This window comes from Mustela lutreola, chromosome 9 (assembly GCF_030435805.1).
Source record: "Mustela lutreola isolate mMusLut2 chromosome 9, mMusLut2.pri, whole genome shotgun sequence".
NCBI lineage: Eukaryota > Metazoa > Chordata > Mammalia > Carnivora > Mustelidae > Mustela > Mustela lutreola.
Genome location: NC_081298.1, coordinates 68,951,384 through 68,975,708, shown reverse-complemented (window position 1 = coordinate 68,975,708; position 24,325 = coordinate 68,951,384). Strand labels below are relative to the sequence as shown.

The window sequence follows — 24,325 nt, the reverse complement described above, 5'->3', positions numbered from 1 at the left end:
TTCTATTGATAAACATTATCAATTTACTTCAATTATGTACAAAAGAAATATGTGTTAACTAAAGGACAGAAAAACCACAGAAATGACTAGCTGAGTAATGGGATTAACAGTGCGTCTTCATACTTGGCCTATTTTAAAAAGGAATCATATGTAAATTTTATTTGAATCTATTCACAGGGGAAAAAGTCATATCGATCATCATCACTGGTGCAACACGGACTACAAAATACTGACTGGTATTATTAGATAGGTTTGTAAAAATAATTTGTGAACATGTCCCCAAGTTCATTCCAGAATGTGCCAGAAGAACATTGAGAGGATCTAGGGATAGTTACCCTGCAGATGAGACTGCAGGAGACTAAAGAGTTGACTTCAATACAGGAAACTGTCGCACAGAAGGAAGGGAATAAAAGTTAACACTTACTATTTAATAATGGACCAAACACTCTTTTGAGTGTTATCTGATAAGAGCCCTAAGAGACAACACAAAGACAAAAGATGGAGGCACTTTCCTGCCTCAGGGTCTTTGCACAGGGAGTTCCCTCTACCTGAAATGCTTTTTTTTTTTTAAAAAACATTTTTTTTTTTAAGATTTTATTTATTTATTTGTCAGAGAGAAAGCGAGCGAGATCGAGCACAGGCAGACAAAGTGGAAGGCAGAGTCAGAGGGAGAAGCAGGCTCCCTGCGGAGCAAGGAGCCCGATGTGGGACTCGATCCCAGGACGCTGGGATCATGACCTGAGCCGAAGGCAGCTGCTTAACCAACTGAGCCACCCAGGCGTCCCTACCTGAAATGCTTTTGCCTCCACTCTGTGTGGCTGGCCCCCCTGGCATCCTTTAGTTCTTATGCCAAACATGACTTCCTCAGAAAGACAGAGTCTGTGGTATATCCTTCTATAGCAATTACTGCATTATACAGATTCATTTTTAAAGATCTTTCTCTAGGACGAACATCTTTCTCAAGATGTCATTGATATTATTTATTATTGGGACGCATAGATGGTTCAGTTGGTTAAGCGTGTGCCTTTGGCTCAAGTCACGATCCCAGGATTCTGGGATCAAGCCCTTTGTCGGGTTCCCTGCTCAGTGGGGAGTCGGCTTCTCCCTCTGCCCCTCCCACCACTCATGCTCTCTTCTCTCTCTCACTCTGACATAAATACATAAAATCTTTTAAAGAAAGTATTTATTATTGATATGATGAAGGGAGAGAGGGAAGAAAGACAGGGAGGGAAAGAGGAAAGGAGAAAAGAAGGGAATAAGGGAGACAGGGTAAACTGGTCAAACAGGATGGACCTCAAGGGCACTATGCCAAGTGAAATATGTGAGGCAGAGAAAGACAGAGAGTATGATCTCACAAATATGTTGACTGTAAAACAACCGAACTTCTAGAATGGTGTTTGCCAGGGGCTCAGGAGAAATGGGGAAACATTGGTTAAAGGGTACAAACTTCCCTTGTAAGATGAACAGGTTCTGGGGACCTAATGTAGTGCATGGTGACTGTAGTTAACAATACTACAGGGACGCCTGGCTGGCTCAACAGAGGTGTGTGTGACTCTTGATCTCAGGGTCTGGAGTCTGAGCCCCACACTGGGTATAAAGATTACTTAAATAAATAAAACTTTAAAAAAAATGTTTTTAATAAAAAAGAGAAACAATACTGTATATCTATATATGTTTATGTATAATCTATATATGTTCATGTATATATACACCCATATCTAGCTACATTTTTTTAAAGTAGGCTCCACGCCCAATGTGGAGCCCAATGGAGGGCTTAAACTCCTGATCCTGAAATCAAGACCTGATCTGAAATCAAGAGTCAGACACTTAACCGACTGAGCCACCCAGATGCCCCACTAAGACAGTAAATCTTAAATGTTCTCATCACAAAAAAGAAACTGTAATTATGTGCAATGACAGAGGTGTTAACTAACGCTACTGTGGTCATCATTTTGTAAAATGTAAGTAATCAAATTAACATGCTGTACACCTTGAACAGACACAATGTTACATGCTAATTATATATTAATAAAGCTGGGGAAAAAGAATTTTTTAGAGATTTCCCCTTTCCACCTTTTTGCTTGACCTCTAATATGTGTTAACAGCTTCATCAAACTCTCAGATGTTGAAGAATACCATATGCATCAACCCCTCACCTCATGCTGCATTTCCTCCAGAAAGTCTTGCCTAATTTCCTTCACTGGGGGTAAGTTCCATCCTTGAACTCTCAGAAGTATTCATACTTTTCTTATGGCAGTTAATACTTTTCAGTCTCAAATCATAATTATTCTCATACATTAATCTCACATTCAAGGAGTGGCACATTAGTTCTTAATAAATCTTCATCTGATTCTCTCACTCTTCTTCTTTTGGAAGAACACACTTTTTGTGAGTGTAAGAATTTATATGCTCATTATAGAAAATGCAGGAAATTCAGAAAAGTATAAAACAGAATAGCAGCTGTTAAGTCCACTCTCCTGTAATAATCCATGTATGGAAATAAAATGTAAGACAATATTAAAATGTACTGTATAGAATACATGATATATGTACCCCAGTTCATTTAAAAAACAACATGAATCCTATTACACATTGAATTCTGCCTCTTCTTTCTTTATTTAATGTGAACATTTTTATGACTGGCTTATCTTCTCTCCCACAGTGCTTGAACTATAAAGAAGCTTCACTGTATACTTTGCTTTGAAATCTTAACCCTAGCAAATCTACCCATTGATAAGACACTAATGCATTTTGGGGAATGATTAAAAAAAAAATATTGCTCAGTATTTATAATACTCTTTCACACGCTGATACAGTCACAATTTATTATTTTCTATTACTTTCTATATTCTCAATAATCCTTAGAACACTATAAGAGAAAATTCCAGATCTTGAATTTTAGTAGTGAAAAAAGCAAGTTCCCATTTTAATTCAAACCCAGCTAATCATTAATTAAAAAAAAAAAAGAAACTAGAAATGTGCTTCGGAATATTCCCATGTTTCACACACCTGCTGTCCTACCCTAAAATACCACAGGGGTTCTGTAAAGCCATTCTTTATCCTTTAAGCAATTTTGTACACATCCACTATGAAAATTCTGTCATCAGTAGACAGCATCCCTAAATGATTACACTCAATGATGCTGTATTTGGCAAAGCTTTAAAGTAATTAAGAGGCAGTTTTCTATTCATGTGACAACATGTACCTTTATGCTAAACATCATACTGTGAATTAAGTGGGGTAAAGCAGATAACGCAATCCCTACTTTTAAGGGGCAAAGAGAATTAATATTATTGATTACTACCATAATCCAGAAACATGCAAGCTGCTTTACATACATTATGTGATTGAATCTTAAAGATACTATACTCCCTTTTATAGAAGAGGAAGCTTAAGAAGGTTTAGTAACTGCCCATTACCGCACTAGCAAGTAGATGGCAAAAGGAGAACTCGTGATTTTGGCTCTTCTATTATGTCTTGATTATTACGTAAAGAGACACACGAGTTCCTATGATAGAGCCTCTCAGTCACTATTATCTGAATACCTGAGCTTCATTTTCCCTCTGATCAGTGCCCTGCTAATACTGATATCAGGCACACAGAGCAGCAGAACTCAAAAGGCAGACAGCTTCCTGCATTTTCAGACACACCAGACTTTTTTTTTCTTTTTTTAAAAGATTTATTTGAGAGAGAGAGAGAGAGAGAGAATCAGCTGGTGAGGGTCAGAGGGAGAAGCAGACTCCCTGCTGAGCAGGGAGCCTGATATGGGACTGGATCCTGGGACTCCAGGATCATGACCTGAGCTGAAGGCAGACACTTAACCAACTGAGTCACCCAGGTGCCCCCACCAGGCACTGTTATTGAAAGAATTTATACTATTTTCTAGAAAATACAAGTGAACTACTTGAGCTACCGAAGAATCTGCCCAAAATAGCATGTCCCACTTCCCTCTGACAGAAGGACAGATGGAGTTGTAAGACAAACTAAGAACGTTCTGAATCAACTGAACAGTCTTCCCTTTCCATACTTTTCTCTTCTTCGAAAAATATCAAGACAAACTATAATTTTCAGGGTTGTATGCCTCCATTTTCAACTTCATGATAAGCAGTCATCAATATACAAATAAGAAGGCCAAACACCACCCTGTGTCCCATCTGCCACGGGAACTTTTGGGAAAAGACATGGAGTCATGACAACGTATGATCTGACAGAAACAGGATTACTGATTTTATTTATTTCACATTAAGTAATTTTTCTTAAGGTAATGGGTCTATCCTCTGTGGAATGTTTTATTTAGAGGAAACAGAACTGCTTAATAGTGAAGTTAATTGTAATTTGGACAGACTTTATAGTTGCCCTTTGACTTACCAATTTCAGTAAGCAAAATTTCAATCAAGCCTAGATAAAATACACTAATCCTAAATAGGCCAGGTTTGTCACCTACCATTTCCCATAAGCTGCTTACCATAGTTTAAAAAAAGAGAAAAGGAGAAGAAGAGGAAGAAATTTTAAATTAAATGCCAAACAGTTGCAGACAGCACTTGTTTGGCTGATTAACTTGTAGACAAGCATTACAAATAAATCTGAGCATGGTCTGCAGCAAATTAAATTCCACCGCTTTTAAGAACAAAGAATTCCTTGGCAAAGAGGATTAGCAACTTTACACCCAGGAATGTCAGTTTAATTTAATTGTTCCACAATCCAAGATTTAATATGCAAATATCATTCTGATACATAACATTGAATTTAACAAAGTGAGGAAACAAATTCAATATACAACCAGGCTGCCTTTACTGAGCTGTAATTATATACAATAAAGAAGCTGGCCGAGCAACCCCCCCCCAGCCCCCATTATTGGGACTGAATTATATTAACATGAATCAGAACAACGGTAATTAAAGGTTAAAAATTTTAAACATATTCCAATTAAGAGTATAAACAGCTGTACCATTAGAATCCTGTAGTTAAAAACCATACCTCAATGATCTTCTTGGCCTCTTTGTAATTTCCTGTTTGTAGGAAGGCAAAGAAGAGATCATACAGCATCGTCATTTCACCTTGTTCTTGGCTCACAAAGTTCATCGCTAGAGAGTAGAAGAAAAAAATATACAAAGAAACAAATTATCACTTGAAGTTCTGGACAAATAAAAGAAAACTTTAAAACAAATATTTACAGTAACTTGAAAACTAGCACTGTATCAACCAATTTTCCATCACATTCCTTACCTGACAGCATACATTTACAACAGTTAAGTACCTACGACTAGCTTCAAAGAGAACTGGTGAGGATAAGTGGGAACAACTCCTCAGAAAAGGCAGATCACCAAGAAGCAGAGCAAAAAATAACAGAGAGGCAACTATGCAAAATGAGTAGTTATTAAAATCAAGGATATTGACAACACTGAAAATCTAGCTGATCCTGTCCTTTTTATTTTAGAAGACTAACAAAGTTTCCCTGGATGTGCTTCCCTTCCTGTTAAATTTTCTCTTCACAGCAATTCATTGAGATTAAATAGCAAGAGGGGGAAAACAACTACAGCAAGATATTGGAGGTGACCAACCTTTCTGAATTAGATCAGTCTCGCCCTTCTCTATCAGTTTACATAAGATATCATGAATCCTTGGTAATACTTTATATTTTTCATAGCAGTCGATGGCGACTTCCAGAGCAGCACCTAAGTCATCCCTTGGAAACATCAAAATATGAACAATGAATAAAATATATCTAGACTCACAACCATGAGCAGTCAAAATGTATCCATTTGAGCTTTAAAAAAGGCAAAATGGAATAAGAGAGAAACAATCCTTATATAGTATAAATAAATGTTCTGAGTACAGACATCAGTAAGTTACTTTCTCTATTTTCTTTCCTTCACCTTTCATTATTTCATTTGCAAAATAGCAGTCTTTTTATTTTTATTTTAAGTTGGGCATGGAGCCCAACATGGGGTTTGAACTCCTGACTCTGAGATCAAGACCTGAGTTAAGATCAAGAATCAGATGCTTACCCAGGCCCCCCTAAATAGCACTCTTTTCAAAAAAGTACAAATAAATGAAGGGATACTCTGAGATTATTATAAATAAAATCTGATTTCAGGGCACGTGGGTGGCTCAGTCGTTAAGTGTCTGCTTTTGGCTCAGGGTCATGATCCCAGGGTTCTGGGAAAGAGCTCGGCAGAGCTCCCTGCTCTGCCCCTACCGGCAGCCTGCTTCTCCCTTTCCTACTCCCCCACCCCCGCTTGTGTTCCCTCTCTCGCTGAGTGTCTCTCTCTCTTTCAAATAAATAAAATTTAATAAATAATAAACAATAAAATCTGATTTCAGGGGCGCCAGGGTGGCTCAGTCGGTTGGGGGTCTAACTCAGTTTCAGCTCAGGTCATGATCTCAGGGTCCTGGGATCGAGCCCCCACACCAGGATCCACACTCAGCAGGGAGTCCGCCTGTCCCTCTGCACCCCTCACGCTCACACACCCATGTCCTCACTCCTGCTCTTTAAATACATAAATAAATAAATTCTTTTTTTAAAAATCTGATTTCATCTATTAAGTTGCCATAAAAATACATTATTTCTAAAAACAAGGACTACTATCAAATATTTTTTCTAACTACTTACATGTATTTACTATCCTCAAAAATTCTAGATTTAGGAAACATTAAGAAATATCTATCAGCAGTTACCAAGAAATTTTCAAGTATTTACAACTCTATCATCCTATTTTTAGTACTGCCACCTCTCCAGACAGGAGAGGGAGAAAATAACTTCAGGATTCATATATACAGAAACTTACTGTGGCTAAAAACTCAGACATTCTTAAGATCAGTGAATTCTAGGAGAACCCTCATTTGAAGGGAAGCTTTTAAAAATTATTTCCAGGGGCACCTGGCTGGCTCAGTCAATGGAGCATGAGACTCTTGATTTCAGGGTTGTGAGTCTGAGCCCCATGTTGAGATTACTTAAAAATAAAATCTTTAAAAGAAAAAATCATTTCCCGTTGTAAAGTCAAGGTTTCTCTTCTGTGGTAACAAACAAAAAAATTATCTTTCAATATTTTCATTAAGTCAGAATTTCTTAAGAGTGGAAATGCAGTCTTTTGAGTCCCCCAAAACTACTTTTTCCTTTAAAAGGAAAATGACAGTATGAGAAATATGTAAGACTTCGGAAAAACTGTAGAAATTATGTGATCCAATTCTACATGCCACCCTCCTTTATTTTTAAACAGATGAGGAAATTAAAGCATGTAAAGACTGAATGATTTGGCCCAAGGTTACTAGGGTAAACAGAGGAAGGCACTGCCTTCCCACTTCCCACTTTCCGCTGACTACATCTACTCGCACTTTATGCTCCAGTGACAACACTGCTGCCTGTTTAACCTAATAAGGTGGTGCAATGTGGAATAAGAAATTAAAAATTTTTGAAAAGAAAGTATGAAATATAGAGAGATATGTGGTTAGTGACAGTTCTTGACAGGCTCCGTGGAAAAAACACCTTTCTCTCACATGCCATAGTTTTCAAAAGGAGGAAAGCATTTTTAAAATTTCTGCTGAAGCCCTAACATTTTGGTCCATTATATAAATGTTATGTTGCCCGAGACTGAATTACTATTTTATCTAGATTAAGATTTTAAGCTGTACTAAAAGGAAAATACCAGGAAGAAGTGCTAATTTTATTGCAATAATACTTGACACAGTGAAAGCCAGCCGATCCTGCCAGAGCTCTCTACCTTATCCCCTTCCCAAGCCCTGTTTACAGTGCATCTTCCGGCACCCCACAGAGTCATTTGAATTTTTGTCATTTGGGGTGAAGACTAAATTACAGGTTAATTTCAAAACCGCAAGTAGATGTTGCAGGCTAGATTACTGTCATACAAGAGAAATGCTACAGAAGCTACCACATATGATATAAACCTTTATATAATCAGTATTTCCCCTTTGCTTCAGATACAGGTTCAGTTATTAGCCTTCTACAATTCCATTTAATGAAAAACTACTAAGATGTTTTCAAGAGAACTAACACATACTGATTTTTTTAATGATCCACTTTCTCAGATCAATTCCCAAACTAGAACAGTGTGTCTCAACTGTATTTCCCCTACATTAGGTCAAAGCTATCAATAAATGAATGAATAATTGTTCTGTCAATCAAAGAGACATGTTAATAGCCTTTGGTCTCCAAATACATGCTTCTGAAGATTATACATCCTCAGAACAACAACAGAAACGACAAGAATAGCAAAATGGAAATAATTCATATATTTGTTAGTGATTTTAAGTACCAATGTCACTGCTCTCAGGTTGCCAACAAAATGAGTTAGAAATCTATAATGAAACATTTCATATAAGTGGACTGATGACAGAAATGAACTACTGAACTGGGGAGGGAAAAAAAAAAAGAAATGAACTAATAATTAGTCCGTTCTTCTCACAATCCCTATCATTTACATTCTGACTCGTGCTTGAATCACATATTAAAAAGAGAGAAAAATGTTCATCTCTCATATAATATGATGTCATCATTAATCTTTCCTACTAAAGCTTAAAAACCTGGGTGATAAAAATGAAAAACATTAAAAAGTATCTAAAATTGACACTGCTACGAAAACAGTTATATACTCACAGGACTTTTGAATCTCAATCCCACTTATTAAGTCCTGGCTCGGCTATAGCCATGTGATAAATTTCCAGAAGTGGTGATGAAAAGCAGATTATCACAATGGCTGAACTCAAGGAACCTGTGGGTTCCCTCCCAGTTCGAATTCTCTGATTAGAGAGGTTCTATGTATTGGAGCTTATGAGATTTCAACTCAAATGTATCACACTGGCAGAAAAAATCATCACGCTAAAGTACCATTTCTTCTAGGCAAGATGAAGTCAGCAAGAACAGCAAAATATCCAAAGGAAAAAAGTGGATACTGCTTTATACCTGAGATGTGGGACAGCACTTTACCACTCTGTGTACTTCTAGGTACTGTGATCTAAGATGATTCTGAGACTTCCTTGGTATACTTTAATAAACTACAGTAGATTTAAAACCCTACTCTAAAAAAACAGTAATGTTTTGAAGAAATCTTATTGGTAACATTAATTCTGGATGCAAAACAACTTGTGGTTCTATGCTTACTTCAGTATGTATTCATAATTCTGAAAGCTTTATATATAAACGTGTTACAAATTTTTAAGCCCATTCCTGATAAAAATTTAGCCTCTGCTTTCACACACTTCAAATAATGCTAAAGGAAAGCCAACTCTATAACATACTTATATCTCTTAAAAAAAAAAAAAAGGCAAACCCACTACAACTTTCTTTCAATTAGATCCTCCTCAAAATACTTCAATGAAGTACATAAAACAATCTTCATGAATGAAACTGTATGTCAATAAGTAAGCAATAATTTTAAAAAATCTGATTGATGCAAATTAATATAAGCTTTATCAAAATTCTGTAAGTCCATGAAAGAAGAACAGGAAAAAGAAAGATTCTATAATTCTAAATTTTAAGAACAAATATATACCAGAGGCTGAGTCCAGTAGGTAATTAGAACAGTTAAAAGAGAGTTTTATTTATTGGGGTGCCTGGGTGGCTCAGTTGGTTAAGTGTCTGACTCGTTTTTTTTTTTTTTTTAAGATTTTATTTATTTATTTCACAGACAAGAGATCACAAATAGGCAGAGAGGCAGGCAGAGACAGAGGGGGAAGCAGGCTCCCCACCAAGCAGAGAGCCGGATGTGGGGCTCGATCCCTGGACCCTGGGATCATGACCTGAGCCAAAGGCAGAGGCTTTAACCCACTGAGCCACCCAGGCGCCCCCCAACTCAGTTTTTAACTCAGGTCATACTCTCAGGGTTATGAGATCAAGCTCCGCATCAGGATCTACGCTCAGCACAGAGTCTGCTTGAGATTCTCTCCTCTCCCTCCACCCAGACCTATGTGTACATGGCTCGCACTCTCTCAAATAAATCTTTTTAAAAAAGATTTACTACTAAGAGTTTTACTTATTAACTTCGATGTACTTGGCCCATATTAAAGTATACTCCAGACTCTCCAACTCACTTTTTTAAGGGCACATGGCCCTATACTCCACACTACAAACTGTAACTTTGCATTATTTCATGGAGGAACTTCTAAAACTGTAAGCTTTTGAAGCCCATATGGCAAATCTGATACCACCTTTAGTTTTACTCAGTATTAATGGAATTAAAGTATGCTCTACTGTCACTGACAAAAAAACAAATACTCGATATACATTCATATGAGGCATCCACTGATCATAAAAATAACCAAACAACGATACCAGGAAACAAAGCACTCCTAAGTCAAATTCCTCACCATTCCTAACTGTAAAAATTGTAAATGCATTTCACACAATCCCGTACTGTTAGAACAAGAATGACTAGTGGCAACTATCTATATTCACCTATCAACTTCAAACTTAATCTCTTTATAGTAACTTACTTTCCAATTCAGAGAGGATACTTACTTTAAACCACCAAAAAAAAATGACAAATATTAATTTTTAATTGGAATAAAGTGCTTCAACATTATGCATAAAGTGTTAGTGAAGTGGCAATTTACCTAAAGGGATTACTGACTTGAAAAGCTCTCAAAATCTGAAATCAGTAGAGAAAAGGGGAGTTTATGGGAGGAAAAAAGTTTAAAACAAGGCAAAAAAACACTTCAACACTCTAAAAACAAACTATTCTGTAAATCTTAAGCAGTTGTTCAGTGTAAAGAGAAATCAATTCAAGAGAAAGCATCTTCGTAAAAATTATTGTTAAGAGAACCAGCCTTTGAAAGAGCTAAATGTTTTTTTTTTCCTGTTCATCATCTATAAATGAGGAATCTTCAAGGAGACTGGTGTTGCAATTACAACTAATCCTCCCCAAAAAATTAACTGTGTTGAAGGCTTTGTAATTTCCCTAGGTACAATTTAGCTGTCACTTACTTTAAAATTTACTCAAACATGCGTTCCGAACAGCACTAACTTCACATGTCAAGTGCTTTCCAGCCAATTGAGTCTAAACTGGAAGTCGGTGTTAAACAACTGAATGATTAGACAAGATAGCTCATTTCCCTGCTCTTTTGTTCAGAATAAAATGCCACATTTACATTATCAGGCTCAACAGGATTTTCTGACAGAGGCAGAAAAAAACCCTACTGAACACTGTCCGTACTAAGCACATGAAGCCTGTCATTTACCAATCATCCTTCAAAAAGCAATAGCCATGAATGTAACTTAATTACGACCCAATGATCCTTGACGAAAAATCATCTTATCACTGTCCTGTCCCCCTAGGGCAAATGAACCACTTTTGTCCTTTGGCACTGATGATGCTAAATTCTTAATTGCAATAATGGAGTAAAAGAGCCAAACCTCCTTAATTTCCTTTCAGCACATAAAGAGTTTTACTCTCCAAGGCAAGCATTCCCATAAATAATAAAAGTATCCAGTACAAATGAAGATGCTAAAATTGAAGGGGAGTGTATATGACAGAATAACCAGCATTTTAAAAAGTGTATTTCCCACTTACATAACATTTTAAAGTGCTACAGTGAGTTTTAAAACTTTTATGATTATAGGTTCATCTTACAGAAATTGTGACCTTTATGAAGAACTCAAGATTAACTTAGCAAGAGTTCTGGGAGGATTAAATATACTAAGTCTATGATTCGCTTAAATGAAATGCATGTGGGCACATACAGATTATAGGCACAAATCAGCACAGAAAAGTTCTTAATGGAAAGCAGAAATTAAAGCTTCTTTGATCATCTGCACTAAATAATCCAGTTAAACAGCTTCAGATATTTTTCATATGCAATGAAACCAAAACAGATAAGCTATAAAACAAGTGAATCTGAAACTATATCATACCAATTTTTATACTTTTAAACCTAATGGCCCAGCTTTTATTAATTTCATTTCCTTTACCAGCACATGAAAACTAACCAAAAGGTCTTTTAACCTATTTTAAAGCGTTTTTTTCCTTCCTTAATACGGAAGACCCAGATTATCTTCCAGAATCAGGTAGGATTTCAGTAAAAAAAAATTTTTTAAGTAGTTACCAAAAAAATGTTTAAAATAACATTCATCTGGACTACACACAGAGATGTGGCTTATAAAATAATTCTAACGAAACGAAACACATGAAAGTTTTGTTCAACTCTGCATTATCTTTCCATTTTGATAATACAGAAACAGATTAGTTTACCAACTTCTTAACAATTGTGCAAACCTGTTATTTTGTATTTTCCTTTGCAAATAAACAGAAACAAAATGTTTTTTCCTCACACCCATAAAGTTTTTTATACATTTTCCAAATCACAAATTGACACAGGATTACTTTCTCCTGTTTTTTTTTACTGCTATTAAAGTCAGCCTCAAAATTAAGATCTTACTGAATCTTAAAGATCATCTTTCTGAAAAGCCCAATTTCATGGATTTGTTCTAGAATTACAATATTTAAGGGACAGTCTCTTTAGAGTCTTTGCAGTGACATTCCAAAAAGATGCTTGTCTTTGAATGAAAAGATGAAGATTTTGTATGATGTTCTGAAATGAATTTCATACTTTTATCTCAAATCTGAATAAAAAAGGCTCATTCTCCAAATGAGCTCACACTTGCTGAGGTCAATTACATGATATTACTGAAGATAAAACATATTTAATCAAATCAAATACATGTGGACTTTTTGGCAAGCTAGTGTAGTTAATCCTTGTACTGTACTTGTCATGATTCTGAATTAGTTATCTTCCATCAGTTCGGGAAAACACAACTGCAAAGAAGTTTTCAAAGATAATTTTTTCCCCAACTTATCACAGACTAGAGGTGCTACTACTGTTTTCTGCTACTTTATAAACATGAAATTTCCTTTATCTCTTCCTCATTATTCTCATGACTCTAACAGTCAACAAAAACCTTTTTATTACAATGAACTGAAAGATCCTGCCATGGAGACTGCCTCTGCAAAGCAAAGATAGCAAAAAAAGACTAGGCAAATCAAAATAGTAGGTAATAATTTCTTGATATATCTGAAAGTAGTTAAGAAATCATAAAAGAAAAGATACTAATTCAGATTTCTCTAGCCCAATTAACAGGGACAGCCACATTTTACTGAGACATACAAATCTCCGACTGTACCCTGCAATCAGAAACACAGATGATGCTCCAGGTTAACATCTGAATCCCATGGTATTTCCATTTTCCTATGAGTAAGCTCTCCTTGGTTCATGAGCCCCATCTGCAGACCTCTTTCAGAAAACTTTCATGTCTTCTCTGTCTTCAAAGTATTTCTATTTGTAAGATACTTTTCTACCATGGCCTCATTTTCATTATAAATTATTTTATTTTTGCCCAATAGAGGAGGAGGGCCTAATTCTTCTGGGCACAGGGCCCATTTCTTTCAAATCCCTATGCAAAGCTCCACATGCAATTTGCAGAGATGGGTCTTTCAAATAATCAAAAAAATTCTAGTAGGAAGCATATTAATTATAGGATTTCTATATAAAGTTGGCTGTGAACATGAGAACTCAGTAACACGGTAATTGTTTGAATCACTATTTCTTTAAAAGGATGTAATGCTGAGATTGTAGAGGTTAAGATCTGGCCAATCACCTAACTCGATAAACTATTTTTCGATTGGATGGCAAAGAAATTATTTCATCAAACATATATGTGGAATTATCTGTGTGTGTATAAATATGTATACCCCCATTTCCAAACATGGAGCTGAGATAATTTTGATTCCCCATTTTAAATTCAATACTGAATCATTCATTATATCCAATTAATTATACCCTCTAATAAATAAAGAAAAACCATCATAAATTTGGGAAGAATATAAGAACTATTAAGATGTATCTTTTAATTTTTCTCCTGGCATTGACAGGGCCACATCCATACCAAAATCAGAAAAATCCCATACATTTATCATGATGAGCCCTGAGCAATATAAGGAAGTGTTGAATCACTATACTGTACACTTGAAACTAATATAACTCCATGTTAACTACACTGGAATGAAAATGAAATAAATAAAATCAGGAATTCCCGATCACAAAATAGGCAGATTAAAAACTGCATTAAGCCATGAAAAAGACGACAAAGAAGAAAGATCTAGGAAATTTTTTAAAAAAGGAAAACAAACATGAAAAGAAAACAAGATAATAAAGGATGCTTAATGGTTTTACTAAATGTTTCACTTACAAGAATGTAAGGTTGATTTTAATGATTTGCATTGCAAATAATATCTTAAATTGGGCACCAACTTCAGCATTTCAAATGTAAAAAATTTCAAACTCCAGAAACCTCACCATATCAACAAAATTCACCTTCCTCCTCCCCACCCCCCTCAAGACACAGAGACATCCTCTACAGTATTAATGGAAGCTACAGTCACTGTATTGGCACATGCTATTAAAATCAAATACCACATGGAGAAAAGGAGAACTGAAGAGATGCTGCTACATTATTACCTGAATGACAGTCACGATGCATAATCAAAAGCCCCAGAGAATCCTTCCTTCTTATATTAATAATTAAGACCTATAAGGCTCAAAACTGGGAAAAATTAGATTCAATTTCATGTACTGTCATCACACGCCCCACAAAAAAAAATCACCACAGACCATTCCATGGAGAAGCAACCCACAGGACACAGACAGGGCTGCTGGTCATTTTAAAGGTCAACCAGTCCATATTAAGTCCTCTCATTCCATGGCAAACACCCCCCAAGGCTTCCAAGGAGCACAAAGTACTGACAAAACATAATCCCCAAATAATCAGACTCATTATTTTAATGCCAACATTTAAAATTCAAAATTCAATTAACTTACTTTTCCAGATACAGAGTGACCAATGGGGAACTTAAGGCTGAGGATGGTTTCGCTAACCCTAGTGTCATGATGGCTTCATGCAACCGTTTCACTGTTTCAGTTTCACCTCTTAGAGCTGCACCATTTAGGATGTGGAAAAAGGACAAGACTGTTGCATCTTTGATAAGAACATCCTTCTCTTTCATCTCCTTTAGAATGTTAATAGCATCTACAATGAAGTAACACAAAAGACCCTTAGGTAATTTCATGTAGGGAAAACAAACTGCTATTAAAACAGCATTTCAAGCCCAGCAGGAATGTAAATTCTAGTGTATAATGCCGATTTCAAGTTAATTACTACTTGCATTTCTAAACGAGACTACAATTATAAATCCACAATAGCATGGTTTTATCATTTCCCTGCAACTTTGACTACAAATTATAGATAGGGACTGTGTGCCCACTCTGCACCACATAACCCTGTACGGTCTGCCCTATAGCTGTAAGATCCTCCTAAATGGATGCTTTTATCGTTCAGAGCTAACATCTGCTAAATCACATCATTGTTTCTTCAGCAGATGGCTTGTCAGGAGGCCAGATAATAAAGATGTGTTTACACTGTATATACAGCCAGACTAATGGTCTGATACCGATAGGGCCTGTTTGCTATGTCGATACTAATTAGCCAAGCAGAGCCAATGAAAGCTTTCCAAAAGACTGCATGTTAATACATTAGATTCATTAAGCTTCATTAGGAAGGCAGAAACAAACATTTTAGGATATGGAATAAGTGCATTTTTATAATGTTGTTTTTAATTATTGCACAGACAAAATGTTTTGACCGCTTCACGAAAAGTGATTTTAGAAAAGCAGACTAAACCTTATAAAGAGTTTTCTGTTAGAAAGACTTCCTAAAAAAAAAAAAATCCAACATTCAAATCAAGTATTTTCTCCACACATTTTTTCACTATAAAAAATTTTTAGAAAACATTCTCTAGAAATAAAAGGGAAGAAAGGAAGGCTAAAATAGGAATAAAACCCAATGAGAAATATAAGAAACAAGTAACAGTAAGAAGATATGATCAAGTGTAAGTAATTAGGCTTAGCATTATCTCAACAATGAGCAAATTAGAGAATGCATATCAGCTATACAATCAATGAGGTTTTCTCTGCAAACTTCTAAATAAAAACTTACTAAAGTATGTATTTTTGATAATGTTATTAAAAGTTAAGACAAAGACTACAGCAAAATTCATATTCTTAAATAAAGGTTATGTTTATAGGTTTTATGTTCAGCCTTCAGATGTTCTTAAGCAAAAACAAAGCCATTAGTGCAGGCATATCAGCAAATTGTGCCATAAGTCATGATCTTCAAACTCAATCCAAACAGCAATGCTAATAAAAACTAGCTGTAGAAATGCAAAAAGCACTGAGCTGTGCAAATGTAAATGACAAGCTTGCCAATCCATTAAAACTAATGGCCTACACTGTCCATGCAGCTCTGGATGGATTCACATGCAAATTTGTATGCAAAGTGTTCAAGCACTTTGCAGGACATGATATACCATTAATATCAATTCGCATGTTATTCCAGTGGCAAGATACTTGCATCACACATTTCCTTTATGTGACTTACCTTGGAGCTTGCCATGTTTTCCCAATACTTTTACAAGGCCTACGTACTTGCCGGTGTCAAGGACAGCAGATGAATCTAAACGGTCACTAGAAATTAAAGGCACATTTTAAAAGTTGACTGTGAAAAGAACTGCAATAGCCATTTTATCCTTTTCAAAAATGCATCAGTTGTTCTGAATTATTATTAACATAGGCCTCTACATTTCAGTGAAGGTGTATTTTTGAAGCCATATTCAAATGCACATACCATTATATTCAAAGTGACAAAAGAAGTAAAAATCTACCACTACACATATATTGCATCACCCCATCTGCAAATGATAAAAATGAAGGAATTCTTTTGCTTCACAGCACTTTAGGTGATTCTAACTTTGTCATAAACGTTGAAATACTCCAAAGGACATATTTTTAATTAGTAACTCTATAATGATGGGAAACTAAAGATACCTGAGAAATGGACAGAATGTTGTTCACACTATAGAGAAAGGGAAATGTTAAGCCTTATAAAATAGTTACCATCATCCCTTGTGTGATCTGCAGTTATATAGTCAATGGGGAAAAAACCTTGGCTTTAAGGGACAAGATGTCTTATCATACTTAAACAAAGACTCCTTGCTGAAAACAAGCCATAATTAATCAAAGGGAGGCATATTATGAAATTCTAAAAACACGGACAAAAAGAATTTTTAAAAATTACATTCTGTAGGAGTAATATTCAATTTACATGATCCATCAAGTACTGTCTATCAGCATAAATGCTGATGATTTGCTTCAGTGCCACGGTACTCACAATTCTTGTTTCAGGTTCAATGCATCTTCTGCATTATCATGGCGACAGCACAAATTTATTAAAGCAGCATAGCCACCAACAACCATGTCGGATTCATATTTTGCTTTCAATTCAAGAGCTTTTTGCATGTTCTAAAATAAAGGACAGAAGTAAAAAAGAAGTAAGAAATGACACAAAAGTAAAAATGAACAACCTCTAGGTTTAGCATTCAGAGTACAGAAAAGTTAATAGCGCTTTAAAAACAAATGGATCTATGTTATTAACTTCATCTTCCTCCTTTGTATTTTTATTCACCTTTCAAAAAGCAGGCAAAATACGTCTATAGGGTTTAAAAGATTTGTTACATGTAATGCAAAAGAAGTTGCTGTGCCAAATTTGATATTTTAGCTTTGTAGGTATTATAAAAAAGATGTCCAAATTAAATATGTACAAAGCCAGCCCCCCACTCACAGTCCAATTGCCATACACAGAAATAAGTATCATGGCAAAGTTTCTCAGAGTCTAGTTTAATATCCAAGCAAAGTGAAAAAATCTTTTAGAATTCAACAGTACTATGTTATAATCTTAAAGTCAGTTATGTTTTTTTCCCCTAAAAACACAGGCATACGACCAAATCATATTGAACCAGAAACTGAAAAAGTCTAGTGAAATACCGCAAATTGCAGGCATACACTAAAATGAACACAAAGTACAGCTGGACGCCTGCTGAAAAAAGGCAAGAGACCCTTTATCTCAGAAAGAGCTTTTTTCCAGCAGGAAAATGGAATTTCAATCCCTGCATTAACAACCCAGTAATATTTGACTTGCAAATGACTACTGCATGTATCAGTTGCTTGACAATCTAGATATAAGAGACCGGAGCCATGGCTTGAAAGGACATTTGGCATGTATGATAAACCTATCACGGCTGTTACTATCATTCACTTTGCAGATTATCGTAAACAAACTACAGCAACCCGAAAACATGCCATTCAAGGTGTAGCTGAAATTAGTTAACCTTTCATTTAATTGCATTCTTCACACACATGCCATATAATAATCAATTGTGAAAATCATAAATATTGTATTTGGCTTTGCTTACTTTTATCTATGAAGAATTTTTTTTACCTTAATAGCACATTTGAAATATTTAAACAATTGTTACCTCTTCTGAACAAAGCGCTAGTATGAGCTGCTTTAGGACATCTCCTATAGGTTGATTTGCAGCTTTTAGTTTTTCAAGTGTAGACTCCAAAACAGATGATGGCAACTGCACAGTCTACAGGAACAGAAAGAAAAGGAAAGAAATTTACTACAAAAAGAAAATGCACCCCTTGTCACTCTTCAAGCTGACCTTTCCTAGGTATCATAAATGCTCTCAAGTACATTAATCTGGGGATCTGTGGATGAACTCCAGGGATTTTTGAAGCTCCTGGGTACATACACAAATTTCTTAGATACCACTGATTTGTCTGAGATAGGGAACGGAATAGCTGTTACCAGCTTCTTAGATGTACCCTGATGAAAAAATGTTAAGAACCACTGGTTTTATAAGGACACAACCTAGAATTCTCTTTAAATGTGGTTATAGCATGCAGAATCTACTCAAAAACCTACTTACTTTTCGAGAGTCTATCTTCTCTCTTTCAACCAATATATTAACATCCTAAAATTGAGATTTAAATAAGAATTAGAAAATACATGGAAAAATATATTAGCAAATGTCAAAAGTGAATTTTAAAACTTTCAGCTCATATTACTATTTTTCCATCTTCTCAAAATCTTTCAGAAATTTTATTCATACTTCATTAACCGTGGTAATAAGTATTTAAAACATATCCTTCAATATATAAACAGTATTTATGAACCATCAATGAAAAGCTAGCGTTTAATGGTTGTCATTTAAGTAAACTGTTTTTGGCCAAAAAGCATCATAGTTAAATACAATTTTAACACGCTTTTAAATACAAATTAAGCATTTTAAAAAGTTGATTACTATTCCACACACACCTTAATCAATTCAGGAACATGGTAGCTATCCAGTAGATTACGAATGCCTCTGTAGATATTTTCAGGAATTTTTACATTCTGTGCAAAGGGAAAGGAGGAAAAACAAAAAAACAAAAACAGGCTGAGTTTTAGACAACCAAACTGAAATTTGTCTAACAGAAATTATCCCAGACATAATTTAAGTCTCCAACTCGTGTATGTCATTGAGAAGTGGTCTGGTTGTACTTAAAAGCAGCAATTTCAAATCTAATAGATACATGTCAGACAGGACAGGCATTATATAGCAAAAAATGAAATGGTACCATCTCCTTCAGCTGATGGAAGTATTGTCTCAAACGCTCCTCCTTGGCCTGTACCTCTGAGTCACTCATGCTGTCAATCAAGTTATAAAGAAAATAGCCAACAGCTTCTGTGGAAAAAAACAAGAGAAAGCATTCCACTAAAATTACTGAGACTGTCATGTTATCAAGATTAATTTATAAGAAATCATTTTGGTGTGAGATGTCACCCTGATGAGAGGCTCTGAAATGGCAACACTGATCACTGAGGCATAGAGATTATGTGGTTTGGGAGCACATATCTAACTGGTGAGTGAAAGGAATATTAATTATTTTCAGACCGAGTGACAGCTTTTCAGTACTGAATCTTACTTCAATCTATTTTTTTCCACCACTCTGTGACAGAAGTGGTCCTGCCCAAGGCCTTACCCATTTCCTGTCCAAATCACGAGTAGGAAGAATAAATAAATGCTTTGTATACATTTCTGCACTAATTTTTTTGTGGGCAATATTTAGGGAACACATAAAATTAGAAACAACTGTCAAATGTTGAGTACAGAAAGTTAAATAATTTTAATAAGCAGATACAGTAATCCTGTGGAGAGCTGCCTATTAGCCAATGAAAAACCAAGATTAACAAAGATGTTTTGTAACAACAGTAATTTTCCTATGCGTTCAAGCATAAAATGTATAGGGCCATGTGTTAATACCTAGGATAGAAAATCTGAACTTTCAAGAAGGGTGCCTTCTTAAAGAAAGCCATGTATTATTCTAGGCCTCATTATATGGAAAACAAAAATCATTAAATGTCAAAATAATGTATTTTGGATAATAAATTATACTTAAGTGGGAAAAAACTAAAGATCTCCTTTACTATTTTATACATTTAAAATTAACTATACCTCAAAAACATTAAAATAACAAACACTAAGAATGACTGGTCTTTAAGCCTATTTTCACACGCGCTGTAAGAAGCATTTCGTCAGTGTCTAACCAGAAAAAAGCCTCCAACCCTGTCTTTAAAAACAATTTACAGTGATAAAACCGAACACCTCAGAGGTCTCAAAATGTTGTGGTTATCAATATAAAGATTTATAACCAAATGTTTTCAAATTTCACTTTCAAAAAGAAAATGTTTACTGCTGTAATCCTTCTAGCCCATCATTACACAGAAGAATGGATTTGTGGATAAGTTACAATCATCGAAATTGAAACGCTACCCGTTGGTCCTGGAGGCTCCTGGCAATAACGTCCATCCTTATACAACAGTTCTGTTATCTGGTAAGACAGAAAATGCACGCATTGCAGCAAGAGAAGCAAACAAGAACAAATACAATCTGAAATTGAATTCTTGAAATAATAAAGCCTCTCCCCAGTAAGGTATTATTCTATATCACAGTAATTCAGCAATACCCCCACCTGCCAAGGAAATTGTTTCATTTTTAAACAATAGGTTTGTCTTTAAAAACAAAAACAAAACAAACCCATGTTGAAGGAAAACTCAATGTTTCATGAAATATCCCTAAGAAACCCTCTAAATGCATTTGTTTATAGATTGTTTTAAATAAACTGTTATAAACGGGAAATAGCTTTTAGGAATTATCAATCAGTATTATTTCTCATCGTGTTGTTTTTAGTCTTCCTGAAACTGGACCAGTTTCCTCCTTTTAAATAAAGTATTACAGAAATAATAAAGTAAAACTGGTTGGATCATTAAACAGCTTAATTTTTTTTTTTTAGTTTTTTTTTCCCCCCAATGACATTTTCCCAGTTATTTTAAAGGCATTAAAATCAAAGGGGTGAAAAGCTCTCATGTGCTTGTTCTCAGATTCCTATCAGTTGAATGCACAAATACTAAGACATACATAACACATATTCTTCAACATTAATTCTGCTGGCAAAATTTTAACTGAAGAAATCCAAATATGTATTTTGTGATGAAAATGATTATAAAACCAACAGTACTGGACTGTAACTTTTGAACACAGTATCTGACATCCTTAGTCTGAAGACAGTAATAATGGAAACATATGGCTCTTTTCCAAAGTCACATGAGTTAGGAATGCTGAACTACTTTATGTATATTCTATGATTGCACTTGCTCTTAAAATTGTGCCTAGCACATATTTAAAGTGTTAACAGCTCAAAATGCAATTACTTCTACTACTATTAATTTGCTAATACAGAAAATTAGGCAAAATTGACCATATCCCACTTCACTCCACCATGAAAATCATGCTGGACTTAATGACAATTCAAAGGATAGTTAAGGTAGAAATTACTCAAAAACAAAGCAAAAATGGAAAAATTCTCATTTACAAACTGTTTTTTAACCAACACAGATATGTTTAGAAAGTGGAAAATACATCATACCAGAAGTTACAACCATACAATAGATCCAAGATAGCTACATTTAATACCAAATTTTGAATGAAAACACATTTTATGAATAAACCAATAAAAAAAAAATTTAGTAAAAAAAAAAAAAAAAAAAACCACTTCTAAATACACATTTCCCAATCATAAATTATAACTGTGTAGTTTGGCAGTGTAATACTTAAAACAGAATTCAGTGAAATTTAGATCTTAAAAAATATTTAAATTGGGAATTCCAGTTAATAATGTACATTTATTTTCTTTAGCTACAACTATGTCTTGCAATTCAGCAGTAAGGGTAATTGTACTTCCTGCATAAAGGCAGTTAATATCTTAAAAAAACAGCAGTTTAAAATTGATCTATATTTCATTTATACAGAGACAAATATGTGTGTGTATATGTTTTTTAAATTAGTTATTAGATCTGTAAATCAAATTTCAGTGCAATAATGTTAACAGCTTATGAAGAAGGATCACTTCAATAATAAATCTCATGCTCTAGGAAGACAGTTTTAAAACTACCAATTTCAAAATCTAAAGTCATTAATTTATAACAGCACGTCATAAATGTATGAGTATTACAACTTTGGCTCTCAATAGCTTTTTATACATCACCTTAGGAACTGCAGAATTAGTAGTACTTACCTTGCTCCAAAGATTTATATCCATAGACCTGCAGAGGGCAGCAAAGGATTAAAAATAAATACAGAGGTTTTAAAAACCATCTTAAGTTAAAACACACTAGCAATGATTATTTGCAATGCATACAGATCCAACTCAAAAATAAGTAAGAAAATGTTTCCAAAGTTAAGCTGAATTTTTAGGACAAGATACTTTGGAAAGGCTGATTCTTACTTTGAACCATCAAAATTAAAGATTAGTATGGACAGGAATTAGTAAGAACCCTATCTTTGGGTCCAAGTTTGACAGAGCAGGATACGTATATACCCTAAAGCATCTGCTCAGAGACGGATTATTATTTCTAATGGTAAAGATAGAGCCCATAAAATGGATTGAACAACATCTTCACTAGGTGATCAGAATTAATATCACTAATGAGACACTGATGAACACTGTTTTTTTTTTTTTTTTTAGATTTAACTCCCTGAGGACAGAATATCTATCACTGCTATGGTATTCCAGGTAGTAATGGACTTAATCAAGGGGAACCATCGTAAGGAACATACTATAAACTAACTGGCCTATATTCCCCCAAAATGTTAATGTCATAAAAGACAAAAGCTGAAAAAGTGTTTCATACTAGAGAAAATTAAAGCTAAAGGACAACTAACTTCCTTCCCTAAAGTAGATTTCAGAGAGGGGAGGAAACACACACACACAAAAAAAAATTGATAAAGTTAGAACAAAAATCTATAGAAGGCAAAAATGTTCCATCAATGCTAAATTTCCTGAATTTGTTAACTGTACTGTGGTTGTATAAGAATATCCTTGTTCTGTAGTGGAGCCTCTGGCTGGCTCAGTAGAGCATGGAACTGTTCTAAGTTCAATTCCCAGGTTTGGGGTACAGATTACTTAAAAATAAAACCTTAAAAAGTTAAAAAAAAAAAAAAAAAAAGAATATCCTTGTTCTATAGAATTGCATACCGCCATATTTAAAGGAAAAGGTTCATTATACATGCAGCCTAAGCCCAGAGAGTTAAAAAAAAATTATTATGTGCATGTGTATATATGGAATGATAGATGGGTAGATTCATTCATTAAGAGTGATGTGCCAAAATGCTAAAAGTTAGTAAATGGCATCTTTTAGAGTTCTCTGTGCCACTCTTGTAATTTTCTGTAAATCTCAAAATTATTTCAAAGAAAGCAGAAAGAATGGCTCACCCAAATTGTTCCTATTTAAATGAAAAGCCACTTATAAAACAGGATAACCAGTGAACTCTGGTCTTCTACTACTTCCAAGCTTTGTAAATTTAATGTTAAGTTCTGTATATTTATTTATTTAGTATCTACTTATTTTGATTTGAGAGAGAGTGAGCTTGTGTGGATGGGGTGTGTGTGGGGGGGGCAATGAAGATAACTCCATGCAGAGCACAGAGCCTCACAAAGGGCTAGATCTCAGGACTCTGACATCACGACGTAAAGCCGAAACCAAGAGTCAGACTTTGAATCAACTATGACATCCGCGTACCCCATATAAGCTCTTTATTCAAATAGGTCACCTACTTTTTCGAAAGAGTATGTGTTTTGGAGTGACTGGGTGGCTCAGTAGTTAAGCGTCTGCCTTCGGCTCAGGTCATGGTCCCAGGGTCCTGGGATAGAGCCCCGCATCGGGCTCCAGGCCTAGGAGGGAAGCCTAATTCTCCATCTCCCACTCCCTCTGCTTGTGTTCACTCTCTCGCTATGTTTCCCTCTGTCAAATAAAATCTTAAAAAAAAAAAAAAAAAAAAGGCTATGTGTTTTAATGGTAATTTTATAATGTAAATGTAATATA

At 35.0% G+C, this 24,325-nt stretch overlaps 1 protein-coding gene across 1 annotated transcript in view; it reads right to left on the bottom strand.

Moving 5' to 3' along the window:
- LRPPRC (leucine rich pentatricopeptide repeat containing) overlaps positions 1–24,325 on the bottom strand; it is a 105,076-nt gene that overhangs the window by 36,232 nt on the left and 44,519 nt on the right. The window contains exons 15-25 of the mRNA XM_059134604.1: positions 22,519–22,546; positions 20,718–20,775; positions 19,522–19,628; positions 19,220–19,297; positions 18,831–18,875; positions 18,375–18,488; positions 17,231–17,361; positions 16,442–16,527; positions 14,827–15,034; positions 5,562–5,686; positions 4,978–5,084 (exon numbers count right to left, since the gene is read on the bottom strand). Coding sequence (XP_058990587.1) covers positions 4,978–5,084; positions 5,562–5,686; positions 14,827–15,034; positions 16,442–16,527; positions 17,231–17,361; positions 18,375–18,488; positions 18,831–18,875; positions 19,220–19,297; positions 19,522–19,628; positions 20,718–20,775; positions 22,519–22,546 — 1,087 coding nt within the window. The remainder of the gene's footprint in view (positions 1–4,977; positions 5,085–5,561; positions 5,687–14,826; positions 15,035–16,441; positions 16,528–17,230; positions 17,362–18,374; positions 18,489–18,830; positions 18,876–19,219; positions 19,298–19,521; positions 19,629–20,717; positions 20,776–22,518; positions 22,547–24,325) is intronic.